Source organism: Empidonax traillii, unplaced genomic scaffold, assembly GCF_003031625.1.
Source record: "Empidonax traillii isolate 1590-97213 ecotype Southwest subspecies unplaced genomic scaffold, ASM303162v1 scaffold474:size1423191, whole genome shotgun sequence".
NCBI classification, from domain to species: domain Eukaryota; kingdom Metazoa; phylum Chordata; class Aves; order Passeriformes; family Tyrannidae; genus Empidonax; species Empidonax traillii.
This window is the reverse complement of record NW_020955667.1, coordinates 25868-45576: the sequence shown is the minus strand read 5'-3', so window position 1 is coordinate 45576 and position 19709 is coordinate 25868. Positions and strand designations below refer to the sequence as shown.

Here is a 19709-nt window from a genome sequence, read left to right as displayed (position 1 = left end):
GCCTACAGCACCCAGCTGCCAGAGGGCCTCCAGGCATTAGGTGGAAGGCACAAACTTGTTTCTCAGGACATTTTATGGTGGTAAACCCTTGACACAGATCTTTGCCTTCTTAGGAAATATTTGATAAAAAATATTGTTGAAAGTAGGACTCCAAACTTCATGAGTTTCTGGTGGCCATTTCTAAAATATCCTAAGTAGAAAGACGCAGGTACGGGTGCGCTGGGGAACCCTGGAGTGTTCTTTAGCATCAGCTCATGGAGTGACTTCTTGAAGAAGCTGTTTAACCTTGTCTGTGCTGTTCCCAGCCCTCAGTGGTGTTTGCTCTGTGGCCAGGTAGAGAAGGATTAGGGTGTTGCACCAGCTGGTGCCATTATGTGTTCCAAGGCTGCTTTTCAGTGAGTGGGTTAGGACCAAAATCCTGTTTTGGTTTCGTGATCATTCATGTTGTTGCTGTTGCCTCTCACATCACAAAGCTGAAAAAAGCTTAGTGGTTACTGTGGGAATTGAAGAGATACAAGGATCTTACCTTTTAAGACTAAAGCTTTGCTTTTTCCAGGCTTCTCAGATCCAGGCTCCCACACAGGGAGGGACGTGGCCCCCTGACAGCACAGTGTGGGTGGCTGACACTTGCCTTTCCCTGCAGCAGAGGCTGTAGATGGAGATTCCAGACTGCACGTGTCAGCGGCTCCCCCAGGAGCAAGGCTTGTCCCCAGCCACTTCAGTTACTCTCATTTGGACAGCTTCAAATGAAAGGACAGTGTCCCACTGAGGGACTGATCTCAGTGGACTCAGAAACCTAAGGGAAAGAAATTTCCTTGTAATGCAAACCTACATTTAACTCCTTACCATGCGTTGGTTGCATCATGAACTGAGGACCTATTTTTTTTGTTCTCAGTGGGGGCTTTGTCAGAGAATGCTTTGCTCAGGTAGCAGAGGCCCAAAAGGCATCCAGCCTTACTGGATGCACGTAGAGCTACGGCAAAATTTTGTTGTGTGGAGAATATTCTGACCTCAGGCATGTAGACAGACTCATAATGGCCATTTCTGCAGCAGCTTAAATAACTTAAGCAGCACTGCAGAGTGTGTGTCCTCAGGAGAAGGTCAGGGAAGTCCCAGGGAAACCCTGCCTGGCCTTTTTGTGTCTCCTCCTCTCCTTTCCCTGCCTCTCTCTTGCATTTTTTCCTCCTTCAGTGTCCCTTTAAGCATCCAGGCCATGGACTGGATTTATATTTTCATCTCCCAGCGTAGGGAGAGCAGGGTATCTGTGTGGCCAAGCGAGGGGGAGGGCTCAGCCTCTCCCTGCAGATCTCTGGCCAAGCACTGAGACTATGCTGTTCTAATCCTAGAATTCTGACTGATTGTAAGGAGGAGATGAAGAGAGGGAGCTGGGCAGGGCAGAGGGGCCTGTGGCTGTGGGCAGGGATGAAGCTGCCTGTGGCGGGCTGGGCTGGGTGGGACACAGCCTGCATCCACCTAGAGCTGGGTGGATGGGGCTGCTGAATCAGTCAAAGCCCAGGGATCTGCACAGGTGATCCACTGGCTTCCTGCTCTGGCTGAGGTGATGGTGGCAGCCTGTGCCTGTCTCCACCTGGAATGTCTGGGTGGTCAAGTTTTGCTTTTCCTAACCCGGAGCTGGTTTTGAGAGTGTGAATTTGGGAAGAGTATTTTTGAGGAAATATTTCTCCTTGGGGGAATGGGTGCAGCAGCAGCTCTGCTTTCCTGTAGCCTCCGCTGTGATAGATGGGCCAGGCAGGTGAGATTTGAGTTACTTTTTTGATTTACACTCGAGCTGTGTGCTAACCAATCAGCTTTGGATGGCAGCGTTACACTGGCATTAGCCCAGGGTCAAATGGGACATCCTGGTCACTGAGCAGCAATCTGGGAAACCTCCCTGGGGAAAAAAAAAAAACAGTCTCCTTTCCAAAGACCTAAAAAATGTCAGTTTGACTCTGACATCTGGCTACTCTGTATTCCCTGCGAGACCGGAGCACGGGCTCCAAACTGCTGCAGGTTTTAATTAAAACCAAAATGAGATGTAGTTGTCACCATGACGACAACAGCAACATTTAACACTTGGCAGGAGCTGTAACAAAGCGCTGGAGGTGTTGGGGACTCCGCCGGGGGTTGCTCATTTCCGAGAAAACCCGAGGAGCGCGGCAAGCGCCTGCTCCATAGGATGAGACCCTGGTGCTCCCGGGGATGGGGTAAACCGAGCAGAGAGCTGCACTTCTGCAGTGCTGGGTTTCCAAAAAAGTTTATAAAAACCCGGGTGATACCAAACGCATCCCGGTGCAGTGAGGCTGGGGCAGAGTATGGGCATCCCTTCCCTCTGGCAGAGCTGGCTCAGGAGGGGTTTGTTCCCCGGGGTGGCCGGAGCAGGGCTGGGGCTGCCGAGGGATGGTGCCAGATGGGAGCAGGGAAAGGGAAAGCGCCAGGGAGGCCCTCCCGGCACGGGGGCCGGCCTGGCCTGGCCTGGCCTCGCCTCCAGTGGGACTTGTTTGCCGGGAGCGCCCTCTGTTGCGGTGTGAGCGGTGACGGACAGACGGACATCTGACAGACGGTGCCGGACCAGATCTTGATAGACCTCCCCCGCTGTCCCAAACGGCGTGGCATCTCCCCAGCTGGGTTTGCACCCATGACGGGCTGTGCTGAGCTCCATCCCTCTGGATCAGGGTCTGGCCCTGCAGTGAGGCCTCATTAGCCTCTGGAAAGAGAGATGAGAGGAAGGCATCACGCCCTCTCACCCCCTCCTCTCCCAAAGGATTTAGGATAGTGTGGTATCTGGCAGTGTCATGAGGCTGTGCATGAGAGTGCAGGTGAGCAGGTGCCCTTGTGCTCAGTCCTGCAGGTCCCTCAGCACCCACGACCCTGCACCTCCACCCTGCCCGCAGGGACCCTCACCAGCCCCTTCCCCTCCTTCTTCCCCAGGGAAGTGCACACACTGAGGGCCCATGGGGCACATCTGAGCCAGATGTGCGTTTCCAAGTGGTGTTTCTGCTCAGGGGATGCACGTCCCCCTGCTCCCCCACCCCCAAATTCAGATATGGGTCTGCACGACCAGAGCAGACACCACCCTGCTCATCAAACTTTCCTCACCAAACCCAAGAAAGTCAGGTTTGGAAACAGATGCTGATGGGAACATAAACATGGTCCTTGCTGCTGTGTGAGAGGCTTTATTGAGTCAGGTGTTCTCCTCCCCAGGGCTGTCCCCCAGCAAGGACCTTTGTACTGCTCACAGCAGAGGGACCCTCCAGGCCAGGCCTACATGAGGAACCTGGAGAGGTCCTCCTTGATTTCAGCCTCATCCCACGGCCCGTGGATGTTGTCCTTGAGCAGCTGGAGGCGGATGAGGCAGTAGGGGCAGAGGCAGGAGATGGTGAGCAGCAGCGAGGCGAAGAGCACGGCACCCACGCTGGAGATGGTGGCCAGTCCTGCCAGCGCCGCCAGCGCAAACAGCACCGTCACCCCCACGTAACACCGCGGCGTCCGGGCCTTCAGCTTCTTCTGCAGCATGGGCCAGAGGGCGAAGATCTGCATGGCGAAGGTGACCATGACAAAGGCGTGGAGGGCGCGGGGAAGGCGGGAGGCCAAGCACACCGAGGCGAAGATGGCCATGTTGAGGGACAGCGTGCTGGACACGATGGCGGCGTTGGCGCCGTAGTCGAAGAAGATGAGGTGGCCCAGGAGCATGAGGGCCGACATGGCATAGATGGTGTCCGTGCTGATGGACTCGGTCAGTGTCTTCAGCACGGGCGAGAAGCCGTAGGTGAAGGCGGTGAACACCAGCGTGCTCTTGAGGTCAGCCCAGCGCGTCCGCCCGCTCTCCCACCGCCCAGCCCCGCCGTCCACGGCGTCGAACAGGACGTAGCCGAGCAGCGAGGAGAGCAGGGCCGCCCCGAAAAGCCCCTGCGGGCTCAGCATCCCGGCGTCCATGTACCACCAGGTGAGCACGAAGACGCAGACGCTGCACAGCTGCTGCACCACCGCTCCCGACTGGAAGACGACGGCCCAGTAGCGGTACTGCCGGGCGTGCACGTTCTTCCGCAGCTCCTCCAGGAACCGCTGGTCCACGTAGTTATCGGGGAAGGGCTGTCGCTCGTACAGCACCTTCTGCCAGCGCCGCGCGGGGCCCGGCTCCATGGCCCGGGGCGGGCGGGGGCCCCGCGGACACGGCCCCGCTCAAGCCCCGCTCCGGCCCGGCCCGGCCGCGCCGCCCATGCCGCGCAGGGGCCGCCGGGCGCGCGGGGCCGCCCCCTGCCGGCCGGAGCCGCGGGACGGGAGCGGGAGCGGGACGGGCCGTGCGGGCCCCCGGGGGTCTGGCAGGGCCGGGCACCCTCACCCCCGTCGGGAACCCCGCCCCGGGTGGGTGGGATCAGGGCACAGCCCCGCTCCGTGCGGGGACCCGCCCGTCCCGAGTGCCACGGCCCGTGCCCCACGCGCAGGCTGCTGCCGGGGGGTGCTGGGCGCCCCCTCGCTCCGGCCTGGTCCCCCCCGAACGGCCCGGCGGGAAGGAGGGATGCTCCTGCCGTGGTGCCACACCGTGGCGAAGAGCTCTCCTCTCTTAGCCCCAGTGTGCCATCCTTAAGCGGCCACGGAGAAGGGCACTGCCGGTCGATGGGATTTGGCCGGGTCCTCCCTGTGCTTGAACATCCCCGTGCGTGTCCAGCCTTGCTGCTGGGTGCGTGACCCCAGCCTGTGCTGCAAGCCCCGCTCCCCGTTCCAGCCCAGCGAGGTACCCGCTTTTCTGGCCAAACCAGCAGCCAGGTGGGGAATCTGGGTGTGATGGTATGAGGACACGGTGCCCTTCCCTGAAGCTCCTGCCTGCACACAGCTCAGTCTTGCTCTGCTCCTGGAGCCTGCCAGCCCCCTCGAGAGTGGAGCAGGAGGTGGGAAGGGAGAAGTCGTGGCTGAGCAGGGCTGGAGAGGTGCAGCTCTACAGGGACATCCATCTCCTGCCCTGCCCAATCCCGAGCCAAAGGGGCTGAGCTAGTGTGTAGCAAGGGGACAGGGGCATAATAAGGGATGCAGGGAGGTTTCACAGAGGCCAGAGGTGTTTTCCCTAACTCTGTGTTTGTTTGTGCTCAGGTCAGAGCCTTCCCAGCCCCGGAGAGATGCTTGCTGCTGAGGAGCTGCTTGCTTACTTTGGCCTCAGCTGAGAGGCCTCAGCCCAGGGTAAAGCAGCCCCGAACACTGTCCTGTTTGTGCTTTGGGAAGGGGCATTTGTGGCTGTCCTGTCACGGTGGGAGCAGGTGAAAGAGCTGAAGGTTGTTTTCACCCCAGCGTCTGCCACAGGGGATTCTCCAAACAGGATCCCACCTCATCCAGATACGTGCAGAGCAGCAGGTAACCCCCACACTCCTGGTGTGCCTTTCTGGGGGGCCTCAGACTGAGCCACACCACAGCCCCATATCCCTGTACTTCCTCAGCAGGGTAGTAGCAGCTGCTCACCCTGTGCAGGTACTCCATGCTGAGGGTGATGCCAGCAGCTTCCAAGCCAGGATGGAGCTGGACTCAGTTTTAGCTGCCCTACCTAAAAGCCCCCAGCCCCATTCTTTGCAGAGAGCTGTGTGTGCCTCCAAATGCTCGAGCGGGTGCCCGCAGGGACAGGGAGTTCTGCCAGCTCCTGTGATTGCTGGCATTGCCTGGATGCCCAGGGTCTGGGAACTTGATATTTTGAACAAAACGTCCTCCTGAAGTCATGGAGTAAAGCTGGGACACGCAAGAGGAAATCTAGGAGGGCAGTTTGCCACTCCTGCTCCCCTGAGAAGTGCCACAGCCACCACGGAGGAGGGACACCCGTGGGCACTGGCAGGGCAATGCTGTGCTCTCGCTGGGAGTGCTGACAGCAGGTTTGGTGTGACATGGCCCTGGGGTCTTGTGCGTATCTGCGATGCTCTGGGGACCAGGAAAAGCAGGCTGGGCTGGGGCTGGGGCACAAGGCTGCTTCCATGTGGTCAGGTCCATCCGGAAACCCTGATGGAAAGGGGAGAAAGAATATAGGTGAAGGGTACTCCTTGTGTCCCTTGAAGTCTCTGCTGTGGGCCACCCAAGTCCTCCTTGTAGGCAGGGAGGGTGGGAGCCTGCTCTGGTTGGGGACTGGCAGCACCCCTGAGCCGTGCTGGGCCATGCCAGCCATGGTGGCAGCAAAGCAAAACCCTCCAGGAGCTGCGGCTGTAGCTCCCCATGGGATGCCCAGCCCCTGGACAAGGGGATCACCCTGGCACTGGGTCTGCGCCCTTGGCAGTGCCAACCCAGTGCCAAGACCCACAGGGCCCGTAGCCCACTTGGTGCCTGGGGACCCCAGTGGGCTCTGGGGAGCAGCAGCTGCCACTGCTGTGCTGGCACCGGGTCCCCTGGGAGGGGACAGTGCGTGCTCAGCCACGTGTGAACACACCGCCCACGGTGCAAAGGGCAGCTCAGCCCTGCCCAGGTGGCCCAGATTTTACCTGCAGATGAATGACTCCTCTGCCTGCAAAACAGGCAGGACCCAGCACGGGACCTGCCACATCAGCGTCAGTCCCTGCTGGACAGAGGGGAACACGTGCTGTGGAGTCATCCCTCACGTCATCCCTCAGCCCTCCTGGGGCTATGGGGCCAGCAGAGCTCTCCTGGCAGGGACAAGTAGGAGCTAAGGTCAAGGATGCAAGAGCTGTTTGTGAGTATCTTAATTCCCACTCTGGGTTCCGTGACACAACACCTCCCTCACCTCATGATTATGTGTTCCCAAGCGCCACTGGCCTCTGGAGAGACTGTAAGATGGTGAGTGCTTCGAGCCCCTCTGCTGAAATGCAGGAATGAGGAGCTGGATGTCATGGCACTACAAGCATTGAGTATGCTGAGGACCCGTTGGCTTGGCAAAGGGACCCCACTGGGGATTTGTTTCATGTCTGCTGGGCTCTGAATGTTTGAATACACTGCTAAGGCTGTTTGGAAGGAAGGCTGGAGAAGGTGGCAGGCTGGGACTGATATAGCTGGCACTGATCTAGACCTCCACTGGAGATATCTGAATATCAAACTGTCCCGGGCACTGCACCCCCACTGCGAGCTTGGGGCTGCCTCCAGGCGTGTCTGATTCTCTGTGGGGTGGGACCATCACTTGTGCCACAGAAAGAGGCTTCAAGATAACTAAACAGCACAGTCTGCTACGGGTTTGAGCCTGCCTGGGACTGTGAGGATGCACATGGATTCTGCACCTCACCCTGTCCCTCGGGTAGGGCTCTTCCCCTGCATCCCTCCCATGTCACTCCACAGGGTGACATAGCACAGTGATGGGCCCTCTGGCTTTGGTTCTCTGCCAGGAGATCCCCCAGCCTCCCCCTTTGACCCTGGAGCAAACCCTCCCTCCCCAGGAATGCTGTTCAGGGGGGGAGGTTGGCGCAATTCCAACTGCTGAGTTTTTCCACATCCAGAGATCCTCTCCTGCCTTAAATGGCCCCACGAGACAGGCTGTGTCTGCTCTCCTGCAATCACCTATTTAAGGATTTTTTTGGATTCAGTCCTCAGCACAGAGTGGGACAATCCCAGCCCAGTGCCTTGCAGATGATCTGAGCTCCATGGTGGGATACTGGAGCAGACAGGGCTGGTTGCCCTGGGGTACCCTGCAGGAGCATGCCTGGACACGAGCAGTTCGGTGCTGCTCCAGCTCTCCCAAGCCTCTTCTTTCCTTGTGTGCAGGTCAGATTCCCTGGATCCAGGTCTGTGTTCCAGTCCCAGGGAAACCTCCCAGGAGTGTGTGAGGCAGGAGGTGCAGCCCCTGTGCAGCGATGTCCTTGCTATGGGCAGCCCGTGACACCGAGGGATGCTCCCAGACCCTTTGGCACAGCTCCTGCTCAGGCCTCACTGCCCTGACCCCTGAGCCCTCCTGTCCTCCACAGCATCTGCCATCCCCCAGGAAACCTTCCTGCAAGCTCAGGTGAGTCCCCTGCAGGCTCAGCAGAGGCCCCCCTGTCTGTCCATGTGCTGCAGGGCAGGGAGTGTGCCATGATCCACACGGGTCTCCTATCCCAAGGCTGGACAGTATGGGAACACTAGAAGCTCCTGGTGGGGATGTCACTGGTATCACTGTCCAAGCTCCCTGTTCCATGGAGAGGATCCTGCCCCAGGGTGCAAACTGGAAATTTGCTGCAGACCCCATAGATGCATCCCCGGGTGGACGGCCCCTACTCAGGACAGAGAGGACCTAAATGCTGGTGAGATGCCATTTTCCCTTGTGCACCATCTGAGGGACACAGGGGACAGGGTGAGCAAGGCTTGGGAGCTTGCAAGGGAGAACAAGGGCAGTGGGAAGGAGCAGCCAGGCAAGGGGAACTTGTACCCTCCCAGACAATAAGCTGAGATGAGGAAGTGCAAAGGCTCCTGGAGAAACCCAGTGATGCTGCTCGGGGCTGGGCAGAGCAGTCCAGGAAATTGGGATCGGGTCTGAGGAGCCCAGGCTGGACTGGAATCTGCCAGGACAAGGTTTAGGATTCACTGAGCAGAGGGAGAAGGATGTGAAGACTGCTGCAGAACTTGTTTGAGGACCTGGGGTAGGAGAGGTGAGATGTGGAAAGGCACACGCTTGCAGGGGTGTGACCTCTGGAAGTCACGGCATGTGGGGCAGCTGTGAAACTGAGCTCCCTCAGTCCTGGCATTTCCCAACAGTCAGCATGGATCAGAGAAGCCCCATGGCAAAACACCCTCCCCACTGCCCACTCTGGGCTCTGGGGAGAGGCACAAGCCAGCCCAGCCAGGGCCCTGCCCAGCTCCAGGGCAGGGGCAGCAGGGGCCTGTTCTGTGGGGGGACTCCATGAAGGCCAAGATATCACCCAGAAAAGATGCTTTTGTTTTCTAATCTGCTTTAAAAAAGTTTCCCAAACCCTAGGAAACTGGATGTCAGCAGGGTGCTCTGCCAGCTCCAGGGTGCTCCAAGGTGGGCCAAGTCCAACCTTCAGCTGCCCAGGTAAGCTCTGCTCAGCCCTCAGCTGTAAGTGGCACATCCCTAAGGCAAAGACACAGGGAGAAAACCAAACCATTGCCTGCCCATGGCTTGGCACGGAAGCTGAAAGGTGAAAAATTCCAAGATTCAGGAGTGAGGAGGGTCTTGTAAAAGGAACGTAGCACTGGGAAGAGCTGGTGACCAGGCTGGTTGTGGCTGCAGCCACACACCAGCTCCCCTGTCTCTCCGTCACCCTGAACCTCATATGGCACCCACTTCCTTCCCCTTGCAGCTCTGGGACACACAGCAAGAGGTGTGAAGGGACCTGGAGTTTCTTAACGGGGTTTTACTGTCTGCCCAGGGAATATTTTTGTTCTGTAAATGGGGAGGGCGATGGGGGATGAAACACTTTTACAGGAAGTGTAGCTGGGGCAAAATTTGGTGTGCACAGGTCAAAAAGAGGTTGTAACTTCAGCCTGGTGCACTGCGAGAGGATCCTCCTCTCTGTGCTCACCTTCCTATTTGCCTGGTAAAGAAGCCTTTGTTCAAACCTTAACCCTCAGCCTGGAAACACAGTGATTTCACAGGAGATATTTACCCCAGGAGCCCTTCCTGCCCTCCTCCCGTGAGCCTCCAAGCAGGAGCCCATGTGCTTGGGAAGAGCAGTGTGATGTCAGGGCTGAGCACTTCTGCCTGCAACATGAGCTTGTCCTACTCTGGGACACAGGGAAGGAGAGTCCTGGGGCCCAGCCCTGCGAGACGTGCATGTTCCCTTGGGAACGTGTGGGGCCCTGAGGAGTGACATTCCTGCTACCAGCCACCCTTGCACTCGTCTCCCTGTTTTTAAGTATCTGCCAGGGACGGGATGGAGCCAGATGGGAATTTAGTTTCTTTTAGTAGCTGGGAGAAAGGGGAAGGGAAACAGCTGAGCCCATGGCCTTCTGTGTGTGCCTGGCTGGTCTTCTCATCTCTCATCCCCACCACTTGGGTCTAGTGGAGGTGCTGCTGCTCCTGCACAGGCTGTGCCACCCTCCCAGCACATTCCTGGCACTGCTGACCTGTGGGATCACCTGCTTTGGCCTTGGTTTGCATGTGGCCATGGAGGGAACCCAGCACTGGATTGCACCGGGTGCTTTCCCAGCCCTCGTATGAGAAGGTGAAGTGGGCAGGGGAAGCTTCAACCCACGCTGTCCTCCCAGAAACGAGGGCCAAAAAAAGCTTTACACCTCCATCGTGAAGTTTTGCCCTTTCTCAGTTTCTGCATTCTCTTTTCCCAGGGGGGCTCACATGGCAGCTGTCGGGAAGAACCCGGGAGGACCAAGGCACCCACTGCCAGCCCCTGGGCCCACACCACATTTCCATCCTGTGACCAAGAGTTAACTTTGCTTGCCTGTGTGTCAGCTACCAGGAGCGTTTGGACTTTCCCTGTTCCACCAGCCCTGTCAGATGGCAAGAGAAGCTCCTCAGCTGCCGACCACGTTTGTCTTCTCCAGCAGGCAGTGGCCTCTGCACTGGTGTCACAGCACTGAGCTGAGATGCTGCTGAAGGTTGTACCCAAAACAGCTGCCAGCTGGGCTAGGAGAAGGTGGGTCCCTTCTTGAAGCCATTTTCTATCTGCTCCCAAGCACTGGCTGTAGGAAATGGTGTTTTCTGTCATGCAGAGGCTTTGTGGTTCTGAAACAGGGCCGGGAGATGCTGAGCCTTCCTGCTGTACCCTGCCTGGGCATCCCCGCTGGAGCCATCACTTGGTGATGGCAAGTGATAATACTATGAACTATAAGGCAAAGTTATAGTTTAAATGAAGCCACATGAAGTGAGCAAATCAAATACAAATGTTTTCAAAAGTGGCATTTCCATCTCGATTAATTTTCTTCATCCTACTTAAAGTTTGGACTGTGAGTGTTTGAGCCACCGAAGAGGGGGCTCCGAGCCAGGTGGAGGAGACCTGGGCCTGGCTGTGCCCCCCACGAGCCACACAAGGGGCTGTCCTGCCTGCGGCTCCGTCCGAGCTTTGGGAGCTGTGGCACTGTGTCACCTGTGCCAGTTTTGAAGGCTCTTCCAGGCAGGATTTGGGCTGGCAGGAGATCTGAGCGCTCTCTCCCGCACCGGGTCACACGGCCCCTGCTGGATGTCACCCTGTCCCGCCTTCCCCCCCTGCCAAGAGCTGCCCAGACGCTCCTCGGCGCCGGCCCACGTTAATTAACCCTAACGAGGCTCCGTGCACGGCCAGCACTTCGGTGATCCGGGAATCTGCAGCTGGATCAGCTGGTCACTGTGACCGCGGTCACCGCCCTCGGGATTCAGAGGAATGTGGGAGCGGGAATCAGCGTCCGTGCAGGGGCATGTCCGGGACCCACATCTGGGACAGCAGAGGCTCAGCCCACGGATCACAGACAGTTTGCTGAGTGATGAAAGAGCAATTATCAACTCAGCTGGAGGCAGAGTTGCTCCTGTTTGATTTTCCAAGGAGAAATATTCCAACCCCTTTCCTCCCCACTGCCAGCTTGTTTCCTTTCAGTGAGAACTGCAGAAGAAATAAAAGAAATGGAGGATTTTTTTAAAAGTTTTATGCTGGTTTGCTGGATTGTCTCCTGCAAGTGGTTAACGGTTCATCTAAAGTCAGAGAAAGGTCTCTGAAGCAATCTTGCAATTTACAACTTTACCAGGTAAGAAACAGTCAGGAAATTAAACAGGAAATTGTGTCTGGAAGGGACAAAAGTTGCGTTGTCAAAACCTGCTTATGAAAGATTTACTTTATTTTAACCAGTAAGGAGCCAAGATCAATAGTCAGAATAGGAAGGAGTTTGTGTGAATTAAATCACACGTGGAAAAAAAACAAACAAAAAAACCCAAACAAAAACCCAGCACTTGGTAAAACAAGAAGCCTTTGTAAAGAGCAGATAGGGGTGAATGGGAGAGAAGTCTTAGCCACTGCAGCAAACAAGAGCTGGAAAGTGCTGAAAGGAGAAGGCCCAGTGTGTACCCCAGGATCAAGTGTCCCTCCAGAAGTCAAACACTGCTCCATGGCCTCTGTTCCCAAATCTCCAGGAGATACTCCACAGCCAGTAGGATTTTCCTAGGGTTTTCCATGAGAAATTTGGCCCAGAGCAAGCCAAAACACCTTGCTGCAAACGTGCAGCAACTTTGGGAATCCCGTGCAAATACTTGCTCCCTGGTAACCCCACAGTCCATTGGGTTTTGGGTTAATTATGGGCTCTAGTTGAGAGATTGGGTGGTCTGCAATTGTTTTTACCATTATACTGCTCATCTTATCAGCAGCTGAGAAACAAGCTCAGCAAGCACTGCGATGTGGGTGTGTCACAGGTGAGGCACTGAAACCCCCTCCTGGCTGACCCAGGCTCTTTCGGCTCCTGTCTGGTGGGGACTGACTTGAGGGGGCTTTTCCTCCAGGATCCTGACCAGTCACTGCCCCAGTTCCCCTGAAACGATCTGTGCTCTGTGACAGCTCTTCAGCTGTGTTTGCTCTGAGCTGTGGTGATCAGTCTCCCGCTGGTAACGGGATCGTAGCGTGCGGGAGCTGTGCCAGGAGGGAGCATCTGCACGGGCTGAGCCAGTGTGGCTTCACAGCCTTCTGCCCTGCTCCTGGGGAAAAGCTCCTGGAGATGAGGCTGGAGGAATTAGAGTCCCGGGAGCACAGCAGAGGCTCACAACAGAGACGGTCCCAGCCGCACGTCATGGCAGTGCTGAGGGAAGTGCTCTGTATGGAAGCACTTGGCAACGGGTTAATAAATGTTTACCATCTCTCCCAGCAGACAGCTGAGCAGTTGTTTGAATTTCCAATGCTTCATGGACAGATTTCTCCGCTGCTCTGGTCCTGGCCATCCCCAATGAGCAGAGTTTGTGGGATGGGGGAATGCTCTGTGCCTGCGGGGTGAGGTGTCCATGGGTGAAACTCTGGCAGCATCCACAACTGAGACAAGTCCTACACACCTCCCTGGGGGTCATGTCCAGGCAGGAGGCACAGGGAGACACCTGCAGCCAGAGCTCACGTCTCCTTGCCCCCTCCAGCCCCGCAGGGAGAGCTGTGGCACTCCCTGGTGTGGTTACAACAGCTGCAGGTGGAACATGCACCACTGCTCCCACAGCTCGGGGAATTTCCCACCGCTGAGGCAGCTCCCTGTGGCCAGCATGGAGGCGTGTCCCTGGGCACAGAGGCTTTTCATGGCCCTGCTCTGGGTTCCTGGGGGAACAGCTGGGCCTTCCCCAGTGTACCTCTGCTCATAACCCTCCCTCAGAGACCCCCCCCCCCAGCCTGTGTCACCTGCTCCAGGTGACCCTGCCTTGGAAGGAGGGTTGGACTGGATGATCTCCAGAGCTCTTTTCCAACCCCAGTGATCCTGGGGTTCTGGCTAAGCTGCAAGGTGTGGGGCAGAGGGCACTGCTTTGCACTTTGGCTCTCAGCTGTGCTGCTATCCCCCCACATTCCAAACAGACATATCAGGGGTGCACCGAGGATTCTCCTGTGACAGCCCCCTCCTCAGGCACTGCAGGACAGGCTGTGTCTGTCACAGGATGGTCTGTGGTTCGCTGGGAGAGGGATTTAAATACCAGCTGTGGGGAGGTGGGGCACAAAACTGGAGCTTCTCCCTCATCCCTTCTCCTCCATGGGTTGCGATGCAGGCCTGTCTGTGGCACGTGGAGCTCTTGGAAGGGCAAGGGATGCCAGGTGTTAACAAAAGCACAGAGTTACAGGGTGAAAAATCAGGAAAAGCACAGATATAAAGACTCTCCAGAGGTTTCCAGCGCTCCTGCAGCCCCACACTGAGCCCTGCAGGCATCCGGGAAGGCTCCAAGGGTGACAGGGCTGGGGCTGCTCTGGGGAAAACAGCAGCTGTGAGCTGGGAGGGCGCTGATCCTGCCGTGAGTCACCCCCGCCCCGCAGGCAGAGCTGTCCTTCCTCGTCCAGAGTCCCGGCATGTGCACGTTTCCAGCGTGGCAGCCCCGTGACTGCTCCACCTGTGCCGTGCCCTGCCCCGCTGCTCCCGCCGCGCCTCCCGGCCTTGGGAACACAATCCCGAGCTGTGCGTGAGCCGCAAGGATGGCGGTCCTGCCTCCGTGTAAAGCCACACTGCAGATGGGCAGAATTATGCCTGTTGTTTTTGATGACAACTGTTGTGTTTTTCTACCAGTTCAGACAAACGTGCCAGTGCCAGGGAAGGCTCCCCACTTCTGTCGCACATCACCCTCAGAGTGCCCTGTATTCCCTGAGCATCCCCCAGCAGCGCTCCCCAACTGGCCCCTGGCTGTGCTCGGCTCCCGATCGCATAGTGGATATAAACATGCACCGAACCATCTTGATGGCCCCTCACACACACGGAGTGGGGCGCGACCTCCCTGCCCCTCACGGGCCCCCTCAGGTGCCCGCAAAATGGCGGCCGGTGCCGCACCGTCCTCCCGCCTGGAACTACAACTCCCGGCAGCCCCCGCGCGCATACCCCCTGGGGGGGGCCTCCGTGCTCGGCAGCCTGCAGAGAAGCCTGATCAAAAAAAAAAAAAAATTTAAAGCTGTCGCGTCGGAGAGCCGTTGCCTAAAATGTCCCTCGGAGCGGAGGCAGTGACAGTTTAAGTGAGCTCCGCGGCCTCGGGTTTGGCCGCCAGCCGCCAGCGATTTCCCTTTAACGGCCCTCCTGACGCGGACACCTCACGGAGGGGGCCCTTGGACAGCCACGGGCACGGCCCAATCGGCGGGGCCGGGAGGCGGGGCCAGCGCTAGGAGCGCTCCGGCCATTGGCTGGCGGCGCGGAGCGGGGTGTGACGCGCGTCCTTCCAGCTCAGCGCTCAAGGGGGGGGAAAAGGGGCGGGGCCGGGAGGGGACAGTAACGGCCGGGCCCGCGCGCGGGGGGGGGGGGACTCGTGCGCAGGCGCCGCCGTTGCCCCGCAGGCAGCGCGTGCCGCCGCTCGCGCCGCGCTCGGGGAGGGGCCGCGCGCCGCCCTCCGGGAGCCGCCGGGCCGGGGCTGAGGGAGGGGGAACCGCCGGGGCTGAGGGAGGATGAGCCGCTGCACGGCCCGCACCGGGAGAGCCGCGACACCATGAGGGAGCCGCCCCGCCGGCCCCTGGCCCTGGGCTCCTGCCTCCTGCTCTGCGCCCTGCTCTGGTGAGTGCCGACCCCTCAACCCCGCCGGGGCCGCACCTCGGGCAGCGCTCCCTTGGGGGGGGGATGCGGGGATGGGGCCCAGAGGGCTCACAGGATTGTGAGGATTGGAAGGGAGCTCTGGAGATCAAGCAGTGCCCCCCCCCCAGTTTCCCTTCTCCCCCCTCCAGGCAGGGCCACCGGGAGCAGGTGACACAGGGACGCGTCCAGGTGGGCTTTGAACGTGTCCGCAGAGGGAGACTCGCCGAGCTCCCCGGGCAGCCTGGGAAGGGAAGGTGTTTGTTTTTGGGCGCACTGGGATGTGCTGCTGTGCTGGCAGCCCGCAGGCAGGTGGTGGCTGTGGGGAGGGCGATCCCCCGTGAGCCGCAATATCACCTGGTGCGGACGAGCGGCGTCAGGTGAGGGCTGAACCCGCACACTGGGGTTCAGAGTTACCTGCGTGTGTTGTTCCCCCTCTGTGTCTTTACTGGAGCCATCCGTGCCTTTCTAATTTTGGCTGAACTCTTGCACTATTCTCTGAGAGGTCATGATGCTTTATTCTTGAAACCCTTTTTTTCTGAGTCTGTCAGGAGTTGTGTTGAATTAAACGCGGTGAACCTTCTTATTTTTACATTGATTACGCCTTTGACAGTGTGTTTCATGGTGATTACCTCAGCTACGTTTTGTTCCAGCATCTCCTGTTTACTTTGTTTTCAAACTTCCTTGAGAGATGATATTTACCAGAACACAAATATTAGGAGATTGTGTTTCTGTGTGGTAACTTCTGGGCCTCTTAAACTTTGGCCCTCTTTGAACTCGGTGAGTCACTGTTTGAGAACTGATAGGCAGCAAACTGCAGATATTGAAAACTGAACCGCCACAGTTGTACTACTTTAGTGGGCTTCCTGGAGGTTGTTCAGATGGTCTGCTTAAAAAAAAAGAAATAATCTCAAAGCTCTGGCTTGTCTCACCATTGATTCCAGTTGGATGAAGAGATGGAACCCAGGCATGTCCCAGTACAGAATGAGTTAAAAATCTGATGCTGACACTTGTGTTACGGGATTTGGACAGTCCTGAAGCAAATTTGGTTCGTGTCATCACATTTTTGTTTTTGGGAAATAAAAGTGAGTCTAAAAAGTGCTCAAACTCAGTTAAAACAAAAATGCTTCTGTCCATGATGGTTTGATGAAGTGAGCTGTGAGGCCCTGAACTCAGACAGCTTTGCTCTTACTCCTTGGACAACTAGGTTTCTTCTCACAGAATGTTCTAGTGGTATAGCAAGGATTCTTATTAGGAAATTATTAGGAAAACAGTTTCTGTTTCATGCTTGGAGTGCCTCGAAGGCTGATAATCTGTTCCTGCCTCCAGGTAATTTGTTAGGGAAGGTGCTCTCAGCTTAATGATCACCAGATGGTCAGGAGTGATTTTTTTTTTTTTCTGGCTGTGTTCTTAGTCTGCTGTTTTAACAGCAATCTTTAGTTTAAGAAGTTCAGGCACCTATTCCATGTTGGTGAGGGAATATCACACTCAGCTACCTTGTTGGAACCATATACCTGTCCTGTAAATCCCTGACAACTTTGTGTTCCTCTTGGGTATGGTTAAGAGACATAAATTTGCATTAGAGAGTTTGAAATCCCCTGTCTGCAGGATGGCATTGTGGCTGTGATCGTGTTGGAAATGGAATTGCAAAGCCTTGGCGTGTCTATTGATTCCTTCATTGTTGCTGGATTGTGATAAGTTGTGATGTGTTTGACTTTTCACTAAAAAGAAAATCAGCACCTTTGTTCACGTTAGGAGTTTAGAAGCTTCAAGTATCAAATGGAGGGCTTTGTGTTATAAATTTTGGCTTTTTTAATTTAGTTGTCTTGAAATGTAATTTTCAAAGGATTTACTGCTACTAGGAAGGAGTAACCTCCTTCCTTACAGGTGAGACTGATGGTCAACAGATGATCAAATTAAAACCAAAAAGGCAGGGGAAAAGAACCAGAAGACAAAACAACTGTTGAAAGAACACTCTTAGGGGCTGCTTGGACTCCCTTATCTTTTTTTTTTTTTTTTCTTTGGGTAGATGTTGCTTCTTTCTTTGAATTCAAGCATAAATTGGGAACTTTTTAATCTTCCATCAAGCATTTTCAAGCGCACCTAAAGAAGTTGGTTCAGTGGGGTAAAGCCAAGAGTGTGTGTGTGTGGGGAAATATTGATTTGACGTGTTTTTTTAACTGGAAGATGCCATCCTGTAAGTTCAAAATGTGGCTGTGCATTTAGGAAGTGTACAAAAAACACAGAAGCTCGAGCACAGGGGTTTGTCAGCTTCAATAAAAGCCTCATGATGCTCTTTGGTTTGGGAGTGCAGGGTCAGAGTTGTCTGTACTGGGGGCTCTCTGATGCTGGAACAGCCACAGCTCTGACAGACCTGAGCCAGCGAAGCTGTTCCAAATTTCAGAAGAGCCTGCATGGCTTTAGGGAAGTACTTTTGATGGAGGTATGGCTTAGGAATGTCGCGCTCTAAAAATAATAGGCATCTGTGCAGATTGGAGCTTTGGCTGTGCCTGACAAATGGCTCCTGTTGTCCTGAATTGATAAAGATTTTCTTAATGCTTTAGTTAATCCCTTTGTGTGGGTGATCATAATGTGAAAAATACGTTTAAAACTTGTAGTGCTTTGTGGTTTGACAATACAGAGAGCTGTGTAGAGAGCTGTAAGTGGAGAAGATTTGGGAGCTTAGGGGAATACCAGTACTATCAGGAGTGAGACCAGCTGTGACAGTTGTTTGAAGAGTAACCTGTATAAATTGTTCTGACCTCAGCTTTTGCTGCACTTGCTGGGTGTTAGCAGTGAGTTTAATAAAGAAATCTTACAGTAATTTGTCTTTCCATCCCGGAAAGTTCATGGCCACATCCTCATCTACTCAGCTTTTATGAGCTCTTATCCTTGGGTTTACAACTGTGAGTAAGTGGAAGATGGGGATAAGTGCATGTGCACTTCAGGATTCTTGAGTTGTTGTTACTCTGTGAGTATCACATCAGTAAAATACGGCTTGTGTCAAAGTGGTTCAGCAGCAAGATGTGCTGGTTTTGGTGGAAAAGCCCTGGCCTGGTAGCTCTGACTCTGGAACCCCTAATGGGTGTACCCTGAAAACTGTGAAGGTCCCACTGGGTCAGTGGCACAGCCAGCAATAAAGCCAAGGTACAAGTACATTGGAACAGGATGGGTCTTGATACTGTTCTTTATTCCCACCTATTAATGTGGAAATTCACGTGAATTTTAATGAGACAATATTTCTAGTTTGGGTTTGCATTTACAATCTTGTCCATTTTTGAAGGTGTGTGTGTTGAAAGCTGTAGTGCCAGAGGAGCTCTGAAAAACAGTATGACAACAGCCCTGGGGTTTATTGTGCTGCTCCTCCTGCTCAGGTGAAAGCTGTGCAAACCACAATAGAGATCCCAGGAGTTGAGGTTTTGCTAATTGAAGATTTACTGGCCTCATTATTGACTTCTGGCTTAAACCTCGAGCTTGCACGTGTTAAGAGCAGAAAGGTGTGAGTGGTAGAGTTGGGGAGCAGAGGCTTGTGTTCCAGGGTGATGTGCCTCTTATAGAAATCCTCTCTTCAGCAGAGTATGTGTGCAGGAAGGTACCCTAATGGTCTGGATTGGGCTGCTGGTGTAACTTGCTTGTGGTGGGGCTCAGAATTGTATATGGGATTCTCCTCTTCTGCACTTAAATCTCCTCAGAAGGCTGATATTCAAATAAACACCATGTGTGTGCATTTTATAACAGGAAGAAATGTAGTGATTTGGGCACTGTTCTTATAATCAAAACTGTTGTTCCAGGCATCTGATTTCAGAGTGGAAAGTATGCTCCTAGGTATGGAGTATCTTGTCTGGAAGTGTCATTGCTCTGTGGTTAATGCTGGGACAAAAGCTGCATTGGAACTCTTGGACTCCTCAAAATGAAATTTGAATCTGCCCAACTTGTATCCTGCTCAAGTTGAAGGTGGTGGATGTGAGCATGGGCTCTGGTGTCTTATGCAAACAAATGCTTGGCTCAATCAATTATTGAATATTTATCTTCTAAAATTACTTGAAAATCAGTGAACTGCTTTCATGCAGTATTTTCTAAAAGATTTGTCCTAGAAACTTCAAGTTTGGTTGTTATGCAAATTGTGCTCTTAAGTGGCCTCTATCCCATCGTGAGGTCACTGTGTTGATCGGTAAGACCCTGTGTGTTCAATGAAATGTGCTTCCCCATAGCGCTTAATTTGCCCTTTTTCTGAAATGTCTTTTTTTAAGCTGTTCTTTTTCACTTTGATGTTCTTATTACTGCAAGGCTTTCACAGAATAGTTTTTAGCTGTTTTGCTTTGCTTGTCTTTAATTGTCATTACTAATCTAGCTTTTGGTAGATTCTGTGTTTCTTTCACTAGGAAGACATACAGTGTCTTTTAAGGTTAATTTAACTCTGGAGATGCTACAGCGCTCTGCCTGGAGAGGGTGTTATTTCTGTGCATTAAAAACTTTGGCCAAGAACAGGGTAACTTAGAACTGTAAATCTAACAAATTTTCTTGTAATTCTACGTGAAAATTCCGAGCTGGTATAACAGAAAGACTCATCCTAAAGCTAGAACTTTTGCTTGGGTGATAAAAATATTTATATGAATGACAAACTGGATTGAAATATTAGTAAAAGGTTCAAGAATTAGCTTAGG

The 19709-nt window shown here is 54.6% G+C and overlaps 2 protein-coding genes and 1 long non-coding RNA gene across 5 annotated transcripts in view; 2 read left to right on the top strand and 1 right to left on the bottom strand.

The window, feature by feature from the left end:
• Positions 1-3145: 3145 nt before the first annotated feature.
• On the bottom strand, positions 3146-4191 carry PIGC (phosphatidylinositol glycan anchor biosynthesis class C). The gene has a single exon (XM_027895881.1). The coding sequence runs from the start codon at positions 4138-4140 to the stop codon at positions 3262-3264; it is 879 nt and encodes a 292-aa protein (XP_027751682.1). The 5' UTR covers positions 4141-4191; the 3' UTR covers positions 3146-3261.
• Positions 4192-4556: 365 nt separating this feature from the next.
• LOC114063547 lies at positions 4557-10655 on the top strand. Of its 3 annotated transcripts, XR_003572578.1 has the most exons (4): positions 4557-5343; positions 7675-7912; positions 8009-8189; positions 10411-10655. It is a non-coding gene; the product is annotated as an uncharacterized LOC114063547 (long non-coding RNA). The 3 variants fall into 3 exon arrangements; XR_003572579.1 differs by lacking the exons at positions 8009-8189; positions 10411-10655 and adding an exon at positions 10192-10244; XR_003572577.1 differs by lacking the exon at positions 10411-10655 and having other exon boundaries at positions 8009-8649.
• A 4252-nt stretch (positions 10656-14907) lies between these two features.
• Positions 14908-19709, top strand: part of LOC114063531 (SUN domain-containing ossification factor-like) — a gene marked incomplete at its 3' end in the record, with an annotated part of 30665 nt that continues 25863 nt past the window's right edge. The window contains exon 1 of the mRNA XM_027895853.1: positions 14908-15030. Within this exon, the coding sequence (XP_027751654.1) occupies positions 14966-15030 (65 nt within the window). The remainder of the gene's footprint in view (positions 15031-19709) is intronic.